This window comes from Nannospalax galili, unplaced genomic scaffold, assembly GCF_000622305.1.
Source record: "Nannospalax galili isolate Female #2095 unplaced genomic scaffold, S.galili_v1.0 scaffold237, whole genome shotgun sequence".
Taxonomy (NCBI): Eukaryota; Metazoa; Chordata; class Mammalia; order Rodentia; family Spalacidae; genus Nannospalax; species Nannospalax galili.
Genome location: NW_008339924.1, coordinates 1,687,880 through 1,703,077, shown reverse-complemented (window position 1 = coordinate 1,703,077; position 15,198 = coordinate 1,687,880). Strand labels below are relative to the sequence as shown.

At 48.1% G+C, this 15,198-nt stretch overlaps 2 protein-coding genes across 5 annotated transcripts in view; one reads left to right on the top strand and one right to left on the bottom strand.

Moving 5' to 3' along the window:
• Positions 1–3,594, bottom strand: part of Ncaph2 (non-SMC condensin II complex subunit H2) — a 20,754-nt gene extending 17,160 nt beyond the window's left edge. For all 3 annotated transcript variants that reach the window (XM_008834766.1, XM_008834767.1, XM_029564351.1), the window contains exon 1: positions 3,400–3,594. In XM_008834766.1, the coding sequence (XP_008832988.1) occupies positions 3,400–3,507 (108 nt within the window). In that variant the 5' untranslated portion in view covers positions 3,508–3,594. The remainder of the gene's footprint in view (positions 1–3,399) is intronic.
• On the top strand, positions 3,428–8,285 carry Lmf2 (lipase maturation factor 2). Of its 2 annotated transcripts, none has more exons than XM_008834769.3 (14): positions 3,428–3,779; positions 4,574–4,827; positions 4,933–4,961; positions 5,086–5,303; positions 5,377–5,555; positions 5,796–5,937; positions 6,070–6,204; positions 6,284–6,389; positions 6,463–6,559; positions 6,631–6,813; positions 6,895–7,063; positions 7,146–7,257; positions 7,332–7,428; positions 7,521–8,285. In XM_008834769.3, exons 1-14 carry the CDS (start codon positions 3,464–3,466, stop codon positions 7,821–7,823), a joined length of 2,340 nt encoding a protein of 779 aa, XP_008832991.1. In that variant the 5' UTR covers positions 3,428–3,463; the 3' UTR covers positions 7,824–8,285. The 2 variants fall into 2 exon arrangements, with proteins under 2 accessions (XP_008832991.1, XP_008832992.1); XM_008834770.3 differs by lacking the exon at positions 3,428–3,779 and adding an exon at positions 3,819–4,036.
• Positions 8,286–15,198: the final 6,913 nt, after the last annotated feature.

Below are 15,198 nucleotides of genomic sequence, written 5' to 3'. Positions count from 1 at the left end.
TTATTTTGATATATCACAGTGAAAGATTTATCGTCCTCTTTTTTTTTTTTTTTTTTTTTTTTTAAAAAAAAAAAAAAAAAAAAAAAAAAAAAGAAAGAAAGAAACAGGAAGAGTAGCTGGAGGTATGGCTCAGTGGCAGAGCAGCTGTCTAGCACGTATGAGGCCCTTAGCTTGATCCCCAGCACTTTAAGACATAAAATAGGGCTGGTGAGATGGCTCAGTGAGTAAAGGCACTTGCCATGAAGCCTCATGAATTTCCAGTATCTACATGGTGAAAGGAGAAAACTGACTCCCCACAAGTTGTTCTGACTTCCACATGCACAGTATGGCACATATGTGCCCAGTTCCATAACCAAGAGTATTTGGGCAACACAAACTGGACTCCTTTGGGCGGGGGGGTCGACACAATGTTAGGTAGGTAGGGAGGAAGGGGTAGACCTGGGAAGAGCTGGTGGAGGAGAGGAATATAATCAAAATACATTGTATGAAGTTCTCAAAAGATTGATAAATATTTTTTTAATTAAGAAAAATTAAGCCTGGAGAGACAACTCAGCAGTTAAGAACACATGCTGTTCTTGCAAAGGACCTGGATTTGGTTCCCAGCACTCACATAATGGCTTCATTACCCTCTTCTGGCTTCCACGGATACTGCACACACACCAGGTACACATACATACTTGTAGGCAAAACACTTATACACATTAAGTCAAAATAAATAAATCTAAAAAGCATTTAAGGCCGGACGCAATGGCACATGCCTTTAATCCCAGCACTCAGGAAGCAGAGGCAGGCAGATCTCTGTGAGTTCAAGGCCAGCCTGTAAACATAGTGAGTTCCAGGACAGCTGGAGCTACAGAGAGACCCTGTCTGAAAAAGACCAAAAAATAAAAACCATTTAAGAAAAATTAAACTTTAAAAAAAAGGAAAAAAAAACCAAACCACAAGGTACAGAACATACAGAGATAAGGTCAAAACTACTGAGAAATAAATGCAACGGAAGGCCCAGGGCTTTTAGGCTAGGCAGTATTGTGGCCTGTTTTAACTTTTTTTAAATATTTTATTATTTTTATTTTATGTGTATGAGTGCATTGCCTGCATGTAAGTGCACCTGTGTCATACAATGCCCAAGGTCAGACAAGGGTGTCAGATCCCCTGGAACTGGATTTATGGACAGTTGTTTAACCACTATGTGGGTACTAGAAATTGAACCCAGGTCCTCTCCAAGAGCAACCAGTGCTCTTAACCACTGAGCCATCTCTCCAGCCCCAACAGAAAAACTTCTATTCAACAAAAAATACGTGCTGGATGTTGGAAGGGAACCAGCCTTTTCTCATCCCACCCACCTCCAGCCCTTGTTGGAGGCGTCCAGGAAGTCTAATGATAATGTCTTGTCATTCCCCACTCTTAGTTGTTTCTTCCCTCCCACTCCTTTGTTCGCTACTGTTCCTTCAGTAATAGTCTGCCAGTGATACATTTTGTTGCTCACCATCTGAAAAAACCCTTATTCTTTAAATTAATTTTTTAAGTTAGCATACAAAACTGGGCTTCATTAAGGCATTTCCAGGCACTCGAACCCAGGTCCTCTGCAAGAGCAGTCAGTGCTCTTAACCGCTGAGCCATCTTTCCAGCCTCAAACCCTTAATTTTTAAGATTTAATTTGTGTTTGTGCCTACATGTATGTGTACCATGTGTATGCAGGTGCCTATGGAACAAACAGAGGATGTTGGATTCCCTGGAAATAGAGTTACAGGAGTTGTAAGCCACCCTGTGTGAGTGATGGGAACAGAACCTGGGTCATCTGCAAAAACAGCAAGTGCTCTTAACCATTAAGCCATCTCTCCAGCACTAGTTTTAATCTTTAAGAGTTACACTCCTACTGGCTGAAATATGGATTGGATGAAGTTCAGGATCATGGTAGAGACCTGGATGAGGTTTTAAACACCTAGATTTAATAGGTCTGGACCAGACATAATGGAAAGCAGATGAACTCAAGTAATATCTTGACAGTATACTGTCAAAATTCATAGGTAAACTTGGTGTGGGATATGGGACTTTACTACACCTCATAATTCTCACCTTTAATTGGACAGTGATGCCCTTTCCTGAGATGGAAAAGCCTAGAGTTTGAACAAAAATTCAAGAGCTCCATTTTCAATAAAACCTTCTATGACTTCCCAGGGCATGTTAAGGGAGCAGCTTAAATGCAAAAGGAGGGGAGGGAGAGAGAGAGAGGAGGGAGGGAGAGAGAGGGGAGGGGGAGAGGAAAGGGAGGGGGAGGGGGGAGAGGAAAGGGGGAGAGAGGAAGGGTGGCATTTTATGTTTTATGGGGTTTTTTGAGACAGGGTCTCATATATCCCTGGCTGGCCTGAAACTGACAGAGATCCGCCTGCCTCTGCCTTCCCAGTGCTGGGATTAAAGGCATGCACCACCATGCCCAGTGTCTGTCTGTCTGTCTCTATTTCTCGCTCTCTATCATTCCTGCCCTCCCTCCTTCACTGGAGATTTTCTTAAAAATGAAGGTTCCACCCTGAGAAGCTCAACACTTAGAACAGAAAAAGTAGGCAATGAAACCCCAAAGTGGTCAGACCAACAAAGGCTTCCCAACTGAATTACATGACATTTCTAGTATGTCTTGGATTTAGTAAGATGAAGATCACTACTGTTCAACACAAGAAATATGTAAGCAGTAGTGGAATCCGACTGTGCTGGGTTGAGGAATCAAAGTGCACAAATGAAGCAGAAAGAGCATAAACAGAGGCCTAAACAACTGCTGTTAAATAGGGAAGAGTGAAATACAGGCTAGAGTACTTCGAAGGGCGGGGCCACATATGGAGGGGGCGGATCATTTGGGACCGTAAGGCTCTAGTTATTGCCCCCGGTAGGGGTGCGTTATACTGCATCGGGTAGAACGCAGATCCAGATCTCTCCAATACACAAACATGCACACAACAAGTAAAATAAATCCAGGCATAGTGGGCAGGCCTGTACTCCAGGTTGTTCCCGAGGCTGAGTCAGAAAGATTACCAAGTTCAAGACCTGCCTTGGCCTGCCTCAAAAAGAACGAAGGACTGGGGATGCAACTCAGTGATAGAGCGCTTGCCTAGCATGTACGAGGTCCTAGGTTCAATTCCGAGCACCGCCAAAAAATAACGAAAATGAAGTTTCCTGGTGTCACATTAAAGAATATGGTTATCAGTACCCACCAAATCGATTTCACGGCTCGCTAATGGGAAGAGACCTGCAATGAGAGCTCCAGGCTAATGTAACGGGGAACGCTTCGAGAGGCAGGCTGGGGGAGGAAAGAAGCGAGCCTGAGGACAAAACAATAGACAGCCACAGACCCGAAAGCAGGGGGGCCGCCTGCAGCCTAAGGCAGGCTCCAGTCCCTGCCGCCCTCACCTCCTCCAAATACTCGCCCAACTGAGCCGCCACGTCCACCTCCCAGTTCTTGGTGAGATCGCGGATGGGCTGCAAGAGGTGTGCGAAGCGCGCCTCCACATCCTCCATTTCCGGGAGGGGCTGGCGGCCCCGCACCGTAGGACTGGCGTCGGATACTGCCAGAAGACTCAGCCCGCCACTGGTTCTGGCGCCATTTTGGTGTTCCCGCCCAGGAAGTACGTACGCAGGGCGCCGCGCGCACACCTACGACGTACGCGGGCCCGCTTTGAGGAGCAGAGCCTCCTGTGGCGGAGAAGCGCATCGGAAAAGAAACTCCCTGCGGCGCGGGGCCTACGTTGAGGGGCGGGACTACGAGTCAAGGGCCCAACCCTCGTGCACAGGTTGAGGCTGAAGTTGTGGGCAGGGTATAGCGGAGTTCCTCCGCCTTAGGTGAAGCGTCGAGACCCGCCCCGCTGCTGCACTAGGCCAGGGCCGGGCCGGGCCGGGGCGGGAGGCGGGGACGGGAGACTGGCGGGCTCTGCTCCAGCTGGCCGCATAGCGGACATGGCGGGCTCCAGGGTCCCACGGCAGCTTTTCCTCCAGGGTGTGGCCGCTGTCTTCATGTTCGCCTTTGCTTCGCTCTACACGCAGATCCCGGGTGAGAGCGCAGAGAGGGGACACTCTCCAACTCTCACTCGGGGCCTAGGTGGTCTCATCCTTTCCTTTAGTTCGCGCTGTCTGAGGCCAGTGTGAGGTCCAGGCCTCTACGCGAGAGTAGGGAACGGTGGTTCGTGTAGTGGGGTCCCAAGAGCGTGGCGGTAAAGATAAGCAATGGTCAGTTTTTCAGAAGATTCTGATTCTCATCCAGGGTTAGGGCAGAACCCCGAGGGGGTGGGAGACAGACATCTCAGACCTGGTGGGGCAGGTTGAAAAGCGATGGGCTCTTTACTGGTGGGAGGTGCTCACCCAAATAGGTCTTCTGATCCAGGGGTTGGGGTCAACAATTCCTAACCTGAGAGGGAGCGTCTGGTAGAGCAAGCCTTACCTGGAGTGGGGAAAGCTGGAGGCCCTGCTGGCAATAGGGGGCTTCTGCAGGCCCTGAGCTGGTGGTGGAGCATCTGCAGGGCCGACCTCAGGATAAATTTAGTCTGGTAGAGCAGTGTCCAAGGCCTGGCCCTAACACTCACTCCCACAGGCCTCTATGGCTCCGAGGGCATCCTACCTGCTCGGAGGACACTGCGGCCCCAGGGCAAGGGGCGCTGGCAGCAGCTATGGGAGACACCAACACTGCTATGGGAGGCACCAAGACTGGGTCTGGACACTGCCCAGGGTCTGGAACTACTGACCCTGCTGGGCACAGTGCTGGCCCTGGGTGCCCTGCTCTTGCATTCTCTGCGACACCCCCTCATCTACCTACTGCTCTGGGCTGCCTACCTATCAGTCTGCCAGGCAAGTGAGATCTTTGTAACTTCAGCCCCCATTTGACCCAACCCACTCTGCCTCACCTAATGCAGCAGATGCACACTGGCTCCCTGACAGCTCCTCTCCCTGCAGGTGGGCCAGGTGTTCCTTTATTTCCAGTGGTGAGTGACTCCTGGGCCAAGGTTGCCTGAGGCTGGGCAGGGGTATTTGCCTCTCCTGGGAGGACCTGGTGAAGGAAGCAGCCTTGATGGGAGGGTCCTTTTATGCAGTTTCCTCTCCCTTTAGGGATTCCCTGCTCCTGGAGACAGGCTTCCTGGCTGTGCTGGTAGCCCCACTGAGACCGCCTCCAAACCAAAAGCAGGCTCCCCAAGGTGGACTAACAGAAGCCTTGCCCCACGAAGATCTCCCCTTCTGGCTCGTTCGCTGGCTGCTGTTTCGCCTCATGTTTGCCTCTGGAGTGGTCAAGCTGACCAGCCGCTGCCCTGCGTGGTGGGGGCTCACTGGTGAGGGTCTGGGTTTGAACCTGGAATGGTCTGGAGGCTTTACCCAGCCCTGATCTCCACCTATTACCTGCAGCTCTCACCTACCACTATGAGACACAGTGCCTTCCCACGCCAGCTGCCTGGCTTGCGCATCACCTGCCGGTTTGGCTACACAAGCTCAGTGTGGTGGCCACCTTCCTCATCGAGATTGCAGTGCCCCTTCTCTTCTTTGCTCCCATTCGCCGCCTTCGATTGACTGCCTTCTATGCTCAGGTGAGTAGAAGACAGAATGTAATGTGGCCTTTACAGTTGGCTAGAGCAAGTCTTGGAGGTAGATATTGATCAGGTGGTGGCTTCTGCCAGGAAAGCATTGCAGGCAGAGGGCTGTGTTACTTAGATCAGGTATGTACTGGCAAGTAGAGCTGCAGCCCTTGTGGAAAATGTCAGTCTGTAGGCCATCATGACCTAGGAAAGACAACTCTCCATAGCTCTGATTGCAGACCTTCCAAACAGGCACTGTTGCAAGTCCTAATTATCATCACTGGCAACTATAACTTCTTCAATCTGCTAACCTTGGTGCTTACCACTACCCTCTTGGATGACCATCACTTGTCTGCTGAGCCTGGTCTCAGGCACCACAAAAAGATGCCTACCTGTGAGTATCAACTTGTCATGATAGCCAACTGATGTTACTACCTCCCCTTCACTCCCAAAGAACCCCACTCCAGCTCCACCTCAGCCCCCTAGCTCTAGACCCTTAACTGACCTCTGACCTCCTGCCCCATAGCCTGGTCCAAGGCCCTGCTGGCCAAACTGTCCCTACTGTTTGAACTGGCTGTCTATGGGCTGCTGGCCTATGGCACCATGTACTACTTTGGCCTGGAGGTTGACTGGAAGCAACATGCCATTCACTCTAAAACAAGTGAGTGCCACCTTGGGGGTAGGGGAATCTAAGGGCAAGGGCTAGGCCAAGCACCAATCACAACCTCCTCCTTTGGCAGCCTTCACCTTCTACCAGTTCTCCCAGTGGCTGAAGATGGTTACCTTGCCCACTGTATGGCTAGGGGCAGCCTCCCTGGCCTGGGAGTTGCTGATTGCCCTCTGGAGGTATGTACCTGAGGGTAGGGAGAGAGATATCTTTCAGATCAGGCCTGACTATGTTTGGGTCTCCTGTCCCCAGGTGGATCCATGTGCAAGGGTGGCTGCAGAAGTTCTTTGCTGGAGTCCAGCTCTCCATCCTGGGCACTGCCACAGTGGCCTTGTTCTTGATCAGTCTGGTGGGTAGCCCTATGGGGGATAAAATTGGGAGAAATGGGGCAGTACTGAGCCTTTGCCTACCTGCTTGTAGGTGCCGTACTCCTATGTAGAGCCTGGGACGCACGGGCGCCTCTGGATTGGGGCTCATCGCCTGTTTGGTACTGTGGAGCATCTTCAGCTGGCCAATTCATATGGCCTCTTCCGTAGGATGACTGGTCTAGGTGGGCGACCTGAGGTGGTACTAGAGGGCAGCTACGATGGACACCACTGGACAGTGAGCCCTCCCAAAGAGTGTGGGGGTGAAGGGACCAAATCCAGCTATCCGAACTGACCATGTCATATGTCCATCTGTCAGGAGATTGAGTTTATGTACAAGCCTGGGAATGTGAGCCGACCACCCCCTGTTCTGGTGCCACACCAGCCGCGCCTTGATTGGCAGATGTGGTTTGCAGCCCTTGGCCCACATACACACAGCCCCTGGTTCACCAACCTGGTGCTACGTCTGCTGCAGGGCAAGGAGCCAGGTGATGGGCAGTTTGGGGAAGGGGCTGGGAAGGGAAGTATGTGACAGCCAGGACCATGCTGACCTCCCCTCCCCTACCACAGTGATCCGTCTGGTCCAGAACCATATTTCCAGGTACCCCTTTCACAAGCAGCCACCGACCTATATCCGGGCCCAGCGCTATAAGTACTGGTTCTCACAGCCTGGGGAGCGAAGGTAAGGCTGGGGTGATAGATTAGGTGCTGGGGCCTTGGTGACAGCCATGTGCTTATTATCCATTTCTGTTACAGCCAGTGGTGGCGCCGCCAGTTTGTGGAGGAATTCTTTCCACCTGTGTCCCTAGGAGACCCAACACTGCAAACACTGCTTAGACAGTTTGGACTTCAGGTAGGATGGAGTCATCTGGGCTCAGGGAAGTAGAAGGGTGACTCCTGGCTGTAGGGATAAGCCTATGAGCTTTCCTCGGTTTTCCCCCACAGGACAAGAGCCCAGCCCGGGCCCGCAGCCCCAGCAGTGCCCTGGCTCAGACCCTCAACTGGGTGCGGATGCAGCTGTCTCCCCTGGAGCCTCCCATCTTACTGTGGGGGCTCCTGGGAGCCGTGGTGGCTGTCAGAGTTGTACAGACCTTGCTAGCTCCCTGGTCATTCCAGCCCTTGCCCCTGGCCAGAAAGGAGAAACATCATCCAACACCAAAGAAGGATTCTGGAGTTGCCTCTAAACAGGATGCCCCAGCCCCCAAAAGCAACAGCAGTGACTCCCAGAGCCCCCGGTGGAAAAAATAGCTGCGTGTGATATCAGCCACATGTCCTCAGAGGGTCAGAGCCCCAGAACTCCAACCTATAATAGAACATAGCCCAGCCACTGTAACTTAGCCATTCCTGCCAGGGCAGATGCAGGTTGGAGTGCTGCCACTGAGGATTGCTAGGTGCTACCTTGAGAGCCCACTAGTCCCTGCACACCAACCACATCCCTCTCCAGTCACCCCTACCCCCATTACTGCCTTGGCAGCCAACCCAGAGGTGGGCATGTGGCCTGGCTCAGAAACTTCCTGGAACATTATAATCAGAGTAAGGCAAGCCCTGCCCTTACCCACACCTTTAAATGTCTGGAGTTCCTACCCAGACCAAGTGTGGAGGGGATGTACTAGACTTGCTGAGGAAAGGAGCCAGGGAAGTTGGGCACTTGTGATGGTGCCTGCCTTCCCCTGAGAAGTGCACCAATAAAGGCACCTTTTGTGCATGGCCCTTTGCTGTCACTTTTTTCCTCTGACACAGCCTAGACTGTCATCACTGGCCTGGCTTAATGGCCACCTACCCTCCTTGTCTCTCAGTGTTCTGGTCAGAAGAATCCTCAGGGTGGGATAGTCTAGCAAACTTAGTTATAGTTAGGGCTATGGGGCCAATGGAGGAAGGTGGAACCAGAACCACTCAAGGACCAGAGAACTTTCTAGAACCCAGCCCTCTCCCCACTTCCTGGTCTTCAGTAAGGTCAGAGTGTAAAAGAGATAAAGGAGAGACAGCATGAAGGAAGAGAAGAGTACTAGGCAGGTAGGTTAGCAGAAGGTCTGGGCCTTAGGTAGAAGAAGCAAGGGTTACATGGTCACCTCTAGCCCCATCCCTGGAATAGGACAAAGTAGAGCAGAGCTGGCATTGTCCAGCTCTCTGGTCAGGCTGACAGATCAGTCTCTTCCTGTCTCTTGCCCTGTCCCAGCTCCATTCTTAGTCCATACTTCCTCCCTCTGGACAGCCCTCATATCACCAACCTCCTGACCCTGACAAACATTTCCAGTCTCCAGCCTTCAGGGAGGCTCTCATGTACACAATATGAGCGTGAAGCTAGCTTTGGCTTAAAACAGTAATATATTTAAATTTCAAAACCCTGTACTTAAAAGTTTTAAGCTCAAGCCCAGTGTGATGGTGCACACCTGTAATCCTAGCACTTGGGAGGCAGAGGCAAACAGATCTCTGTGAGTTCGAGGCCACTCTGGTCTACAAAATGAGTTCTAGGCCAGCTGGGGCTACAGGGAGACCCTGTCTCAAAAAAACAAAAAAACAAAAAAAAAAAAGTTTTAAGCTCTATTTATGAATCCCTTGGGTTTTCTGGGACAGCTTTCTTGGTAATTCTTGTACTATACTCCACCCATTTAAAATTATTTTTTTTTTAAAATTTTATTATTTTCATTTTTTATGTGTATGTGTGTATTGCCTGCATGTAGGTAAGTGCACCCATGTCATTGCAATGCCCGCGGAGGTCAGAAGAGGCTGTGGGATCCCCTGGGACTGCAGTTACGGACATTTGTTAGCTGCTATATGGGATTCAAACCCGGGTCTTCTACAAGAACAACCAATGCTCTTAACCACTGAGCCATCTCTCCAGTACCCTATTTTATTTTTATTTTATATGTATGTGTGTATTGCCTGCATGTAGGTAAGTGCACCTCTGTTGTTCAACGCCCGCAGAGGACAGAAGAGGCTGTCAGATCCCCTGGAACTGGAGTTACAGACAGTTGTTAGCTGCCATGTGGGTGCTGGGATTCGAACCTGGGTCTTCTGCAAGAACAGGTAGTGTTCTTAACTGCTGAGCCATCTCTCCAGTCCCTCCACCCATTTAAAGTATATAATAAGGGCTATAGAGGTGGCTAAGTTGTTAAGAACACTTGCTGCTCTTCCAGAGGACCTGAGTTAAGTTCCCTACACCCAAGTAGGGTGGCTCACAACACCTATACTTAGAGCTTCAGGAGATCTAGCATCCTCTTCTAGCCTCCACGGGCACCAGCATACATGTAGCATTAGACATACAAAAATAAAAATCTTAGCCAGTTGTGGTGGCACATGCCTTTATTCCCAGCACTTGGGAGGCAGAGACAGATAGATCTCTATGCAATCAAGGCTAGCCTGGTCCACATAGCAAATTCCAGGATAGTTGGGGCTACAGGGAAACCCTGCCTCAAAAAGACCAAAAAAGTAAAAATCCTTTTTATGGGCTGGAGAGATGGTTCAGTGGTTAAGAGCACTGACTGCTCTTGCAGAGGACCAGGGTTCGATTCCAGCACCCACATGGCGGCTACGAACTGTCCCTAACTCTGGTTCTAGAGGAATCTGAAGCTCTCTTCTGACCTCTGCGGCATTGCATGACACGGGTGCATTCACATACATGCAGGCAATACACTCATACACATAAAAATAATAAACAAAATAAAAAAGGCTGGGCGTGGTGGCACATGCCTTTAATCCCAGCACTTGGGAGGCAGAGGCAGACGGATCTCTATGAGTTCAAGGCCAGCCTGGTCTACATAGTTCTGGGACAGCTGGGACTACAGGGAGACCCTGTCTCAAAAAGACAAAAAAAAAATTGAAAAAAAAAATCCTTTTTACGAATGAAGTACAGGGCTGGAGACATGGCCCAGCAGTTAAGAGCACTGGCTGTTCTTGCAGAAGATCCAGGTTCAGATCCCAGCACCCACCATTATGGCAGTTAACTGTATGTAACTCCAGTTACAGGATCTGATGTCCTTCTGTCCTTTGTGGGCACGCATGCAAGCATAACACTCATAAAAATAAATAAATAAAGTACACAAGCTGAGAGTGGTGCTCATACTTGTAGTTCCAATGCTCGGGAGACAGGCAGGAGGATTACTGAGAGTTTGAGGCCTGGTTGGGGTGTAGAGTGAGACTGTTTCAAAAAATAGAACCAGGATGGGGCTGGAGAGATGGCTCAGAGGTTAAAAGCACTGGCTGCTCTTGCAGAGGACCCACATTTGGTTCCTAGCATCCACATGTTAGCTAACTGTCCCTAACTCCAGTTCCGAGGGATCCGATGCCCTCCTCTGCTCTCTGTAGGCATTGGATGACAGAGGTGCGCTTACATGCATGCAGAAAATACACCCATACATATAAAATAAAAATAATGGAAAAAAAATAGACCGGGGCCGGGCATGGTGGCACACACCTTTAATTCCAGCACTCAGGGAGGGGATCTAAATATGATTAAAATGTATTGTATGCAATGAAAAAAAATCAATAAAAATGTACTTTGAGAAAAAAGACACAAAAACTTTTTCAGAAAATCACTAATTGAAAAGAGTTTAATTCAAAACATTTTATAGAGTATATAAATCTTTGGGGCAGGAGAGATGGCTCAGCAGTTAAGAGCACTGACTGTTCTTGCAGAGGACCAAGGTTCGATTCCCAGCACCCACATGGCGACTGCAAACCATCCTTAACTCCAGTTCCAGGGGAATCTGAGGCCCTCTTCTGATCTCTATGGCATTGCACGACACGGGTGCACTCACATGCATGCAGGCAATACACTCATACACAAAATAAAAATAATAAATATTGAAGAAGAAAAATAGAACCAGGCAAGGTGATGATCGTAATCCCAGCACTCAGAAAGAGGAGTTGTAAAGATCAGGAGTTCAGGTCATCCTCAACTAGTTGAAGAATTTGAGGCCAGCCTGAGATTAATGAGACCACTGAAAAGTTTCTTTAGTATATTCACAGAGTTGTGCTGTCAATTTTAGAGCCTTCTCAACACTAAAGAGACCCATACTCCCTCAGTAGTCACCCTCTACCCCTCCACTTCTAAACCCTAAACCAACCTAATCCATCCACTTCTTTTTTTTTTGGCCTTTTTGAGACTGGGTCACCCTGTAGTCCCAACTGACCTGAAACACTATGTAGACCAGGCTGGTCTTGAACTCACAGAGATCCTCCTGCCTCTGCCTCCCAAGTGCTAGGACTAAAGGTGTCTGCCACCACACAGGCTCAATCCATCCACTTCTCTTTCTAGATTTACTATTCTGGAAATTTCCTGTAAGTTACATTGTGTGCAGGCTGAGGGTATACCTCAATATTAGAACACCTCCTTAGTGTGTATGAAGCCCTGGGTTCCATCCCCAGCACTGAAAACAAAATGAATCATATATGAGTTCTTTGTCTGGCATCTTTGAAAAACAGCATAATGTTTTCAAGGTACATCCACTTTGCAACTTGTATCAATACTTCATTCTTTTATGGCTATCATTCTATTGTATAAATGGACCACATTTTCCTTATCCAGTCATCTGTCAATGGACAGTTACTTTGTTTCCACCTTTTACTATTGTGAATAGTGATCATATGAACATTGATGTATGCAGTTTTTGTGTTGGTATCTGACTCATTTTTTTCCTTTTAAATTGCGAGCTCCAAGCAGACCAACAAATCTTATATTTCATCTTATATTTAAGTGTCACAAATATTTTAACTGCTTTGTAAGTTTAATTTTATCTGGGTTTTGTTGTTTTTTGTTTTGTTTTGTTTTTATTCTCTCCTTTTTTTTTTTTTTGTCTTTTTGAAACAGGGTCTCCCTGTAGCCCCAGCTGTCCTGGAACTCACTATGTAGGCCAGGCTGGCCTCAAACTCACAAAGATCCGCCTGCCTCTGCCTCCCAAGTGCTGGGATCAAAGGCATGCGCCACCATACCCGGCTACTTGTCTCTTTTAACACAGACTCATGTAACCCAGGCTGGCCTCTTAAATTTCTATGTAAATTTCTATGAAATGATATTGATAATTTATCAATATATATTGATGATAGAGCCTTTGCCTAGCATGAATGAAGTCCCAAGTTCAATCCCCAGTACAAAAGATTGGCCTTGAACTCCTGATCATCATGTCTCAGCCTTCCAAGTGCTGGGATTACAGACAGGAACCACCATACCTTTTTAAATTTTGTCTATTTTAATTGATATTTGAAGATAAATATATATAATTTTTTTAATGTGTATGAGGGTGTTGCCTGCATGTATATGAGTGTACCTGTATTGTGCAATGCCGCAGAGGTCAGAAGAGGGCTTTGGATTCCCCTGGAACTGAAGTTTAAGGATGGTTTGTGGCCACCATGTGGGTGTTGGGAATCGAACCCTGGTCCTCTGCAAGAGTAGTCAGTGCTCTTAGCTGCTGAGCCATCTCTCCAGCCCCATATAATTTTTTAATATATTTTTATTTTATGTATATGAGTGTTATGTCTGCATGTAGGTAAGTGCACCCATGCCATGCAATGTCCTTGGAGGACAGAAGAGGCTATTGGATCCCCTGGAACTGGAGTTACAGACAGTTGTTAGCTGCCGTGTGGGTGCTGGGATTCGAACCTGTGTCTTCTGCAAGAACAGCCAGTGTTCTTAACCACTGAGCCATCTCTCCAGCCCCATATATATAATATTTACCATTTTACCTGTACTTCATATGTTTGTGTGTATGTGCATGTGTATGTGGAAGGCAGAAGTCAACAGTGGGTGTTCATTGCGCTTCACCTGTATTTTTATTTTATGTATGTGTGTTGCACCACATACACATGCCACAGAAGCCAGAAGAGGGCATCAGAACCCCTAGAACTGGAGTTATACAAAGTTGTAAGCCCCAATGTGAGAGCTAGGAACCAAACCTGGGTCTTCTGTAATAGCAGCAAGTGCTCTTAACTGCAGAGCCATCTCTCCAGTCCCTCCACCTTATTTTTCAAGACAGATTCCCTCACTGAACTTCTGAACTTGGAACTTCCAAATTCAGCTAGATTGAGTGGCCAGCAAGCCCCAGTGATTCAACTGTCTATCCCAAGCACTGAGATTACTGGCATGTGCCACCATTCCCAGCTTTTTTACACAGGGTCTGGACATCTAAACTCAGGTCCTCATGTTTGTGTGGTAAGCCCTATACCAGCTGGACCATCTTCCCAGCCCCTTAACCATTTTTTTTAAGATTTATTTTTATTGGACAGAAGAGATGGCTCAGTGGTTAAGAACACATGCTGCTCTTCCAGAGGACCTGAGTTCAATTCCTAGCAACCTTGTTGGATGGCTTACAACTACATGTAACTATAGCTCCTGGGGGATCCAATGCCTCTGTCTTCCTCAGGTGCCTGTGTGCACATGTGTGCACACACAATTAAAAATAATAAAAATAAGTCTTTTAATATTAAAAAAATTTTTCATTCTGTGTATATGTGTATGTCTGTGTATGGGTGTGTGCATGTGAGAGCAGGTGCCCATAGAGACCAGAGGTGTCAGATCCCCTAGGGATTGAGTTTACAAGCAGCTGTGAGCCAACCAGTGTGGGTGCTTGGAACCAAACTCAACGTTTTCCAAGAGCAATACATGTTCTTAACCACTGAACCATCTTTGCAGACCACCATTTTTTTTGAGACAGGGTCTCTCTGTAGCTCCAGGTGGCCTAGAATTCACTATGCAGAATAGCCTGGCCTTGAACTCACAGAAATCCACCTGCCTTTGCCTCCCAAGTGCTGGGATTAAAGTTATGCGCCACCACACCCAGCTCAGATCACCATTTTAAAGTATATAGTTTTGTAGCATTAACTGCATTCACAATATTGTACAACTATTATATATTGACACTATTTCTAGAACTTTTCCATTACCCCAAACAAACCCTAAACTCATTACCAAATAACTCAGCTTCTGGGAACCCCTGCTCTACACTTTATCCTTTTTTTGTGGGGGGGAGTCTTTTTGAGACAGGGTCTCCCTGCAGCCCCAGCTGTCCTGGAACTCACTGTGTAGATCAGGCTGGCCTCGAACTCACAGAGATCCGCTTGCCTCTGCCTCCCAAGTGCTGGGATTAAAGGTGTGCACCACCACGCCCAGCTCCTTTTATCCTTTTTAAATTGTATTTATTTTTATTTTGTGTGTATAAGTGTTTCCTGCATGTATGTTAGTCCACCACATGTGTGCAGTGCCCATAGATGCCAGAGAGGGCAACATATTCCCTAGAACTAGAGTTACAGATGGATGTTAGCCACCATGTGGGTTCTGGGACCCAAACCCCAGTCCTCTGCAAAAGCAGGCAGTGCTCTTAACCACTGAGCCAACTCTCCAGCCTCTCCTCCTTAAAGAAAAAATTCTAGAGGGCTAGAGGGAGGACTCAGTGGTTAAGAACACTGGCTGTTCTTGCAGAAGACCCAAATTTGAATCCCAACACCCACATGGCAGCTAACAACTGTCGGTAACTCCAGTTCCAGGGGATCCGATACTACCTTCTGCCCTCTGGCATTGCACGACATGGGTACTTACCTATAGATGCAGGCAATACACACATACACATAAAATAAAAATAATGAAAATAAAATATTTTTTAAAAAATAATAGATATTTTTAAAATGCTAG

Excerpts from the sequence above, each read along its gene's own strand:
- Lmf2 (XM_008834769.3), top strand. The coding sequence starts at position 3,464 with ATGGGCTGCAAGAGGTGTGCGAAGCGCGCCTCCACATCCTCCATTTCC. Across the intron at positions 7,258-7,331 it reads TCACAGCCTGGGGAGCGAAG|CCAGTGGTGGCGCCGCCAGT; the intron begins GTAAGGCTGGGG and ends TTTCTGTTACAG. Across the intron at positions 7,429-7,520 it reads TTAGACAGTTTGGACTTCAG|GACAAGAGCCCAGCCCGGGC; the intron begins GTAGGATGGAGT and ends TTTCCCCCACAG.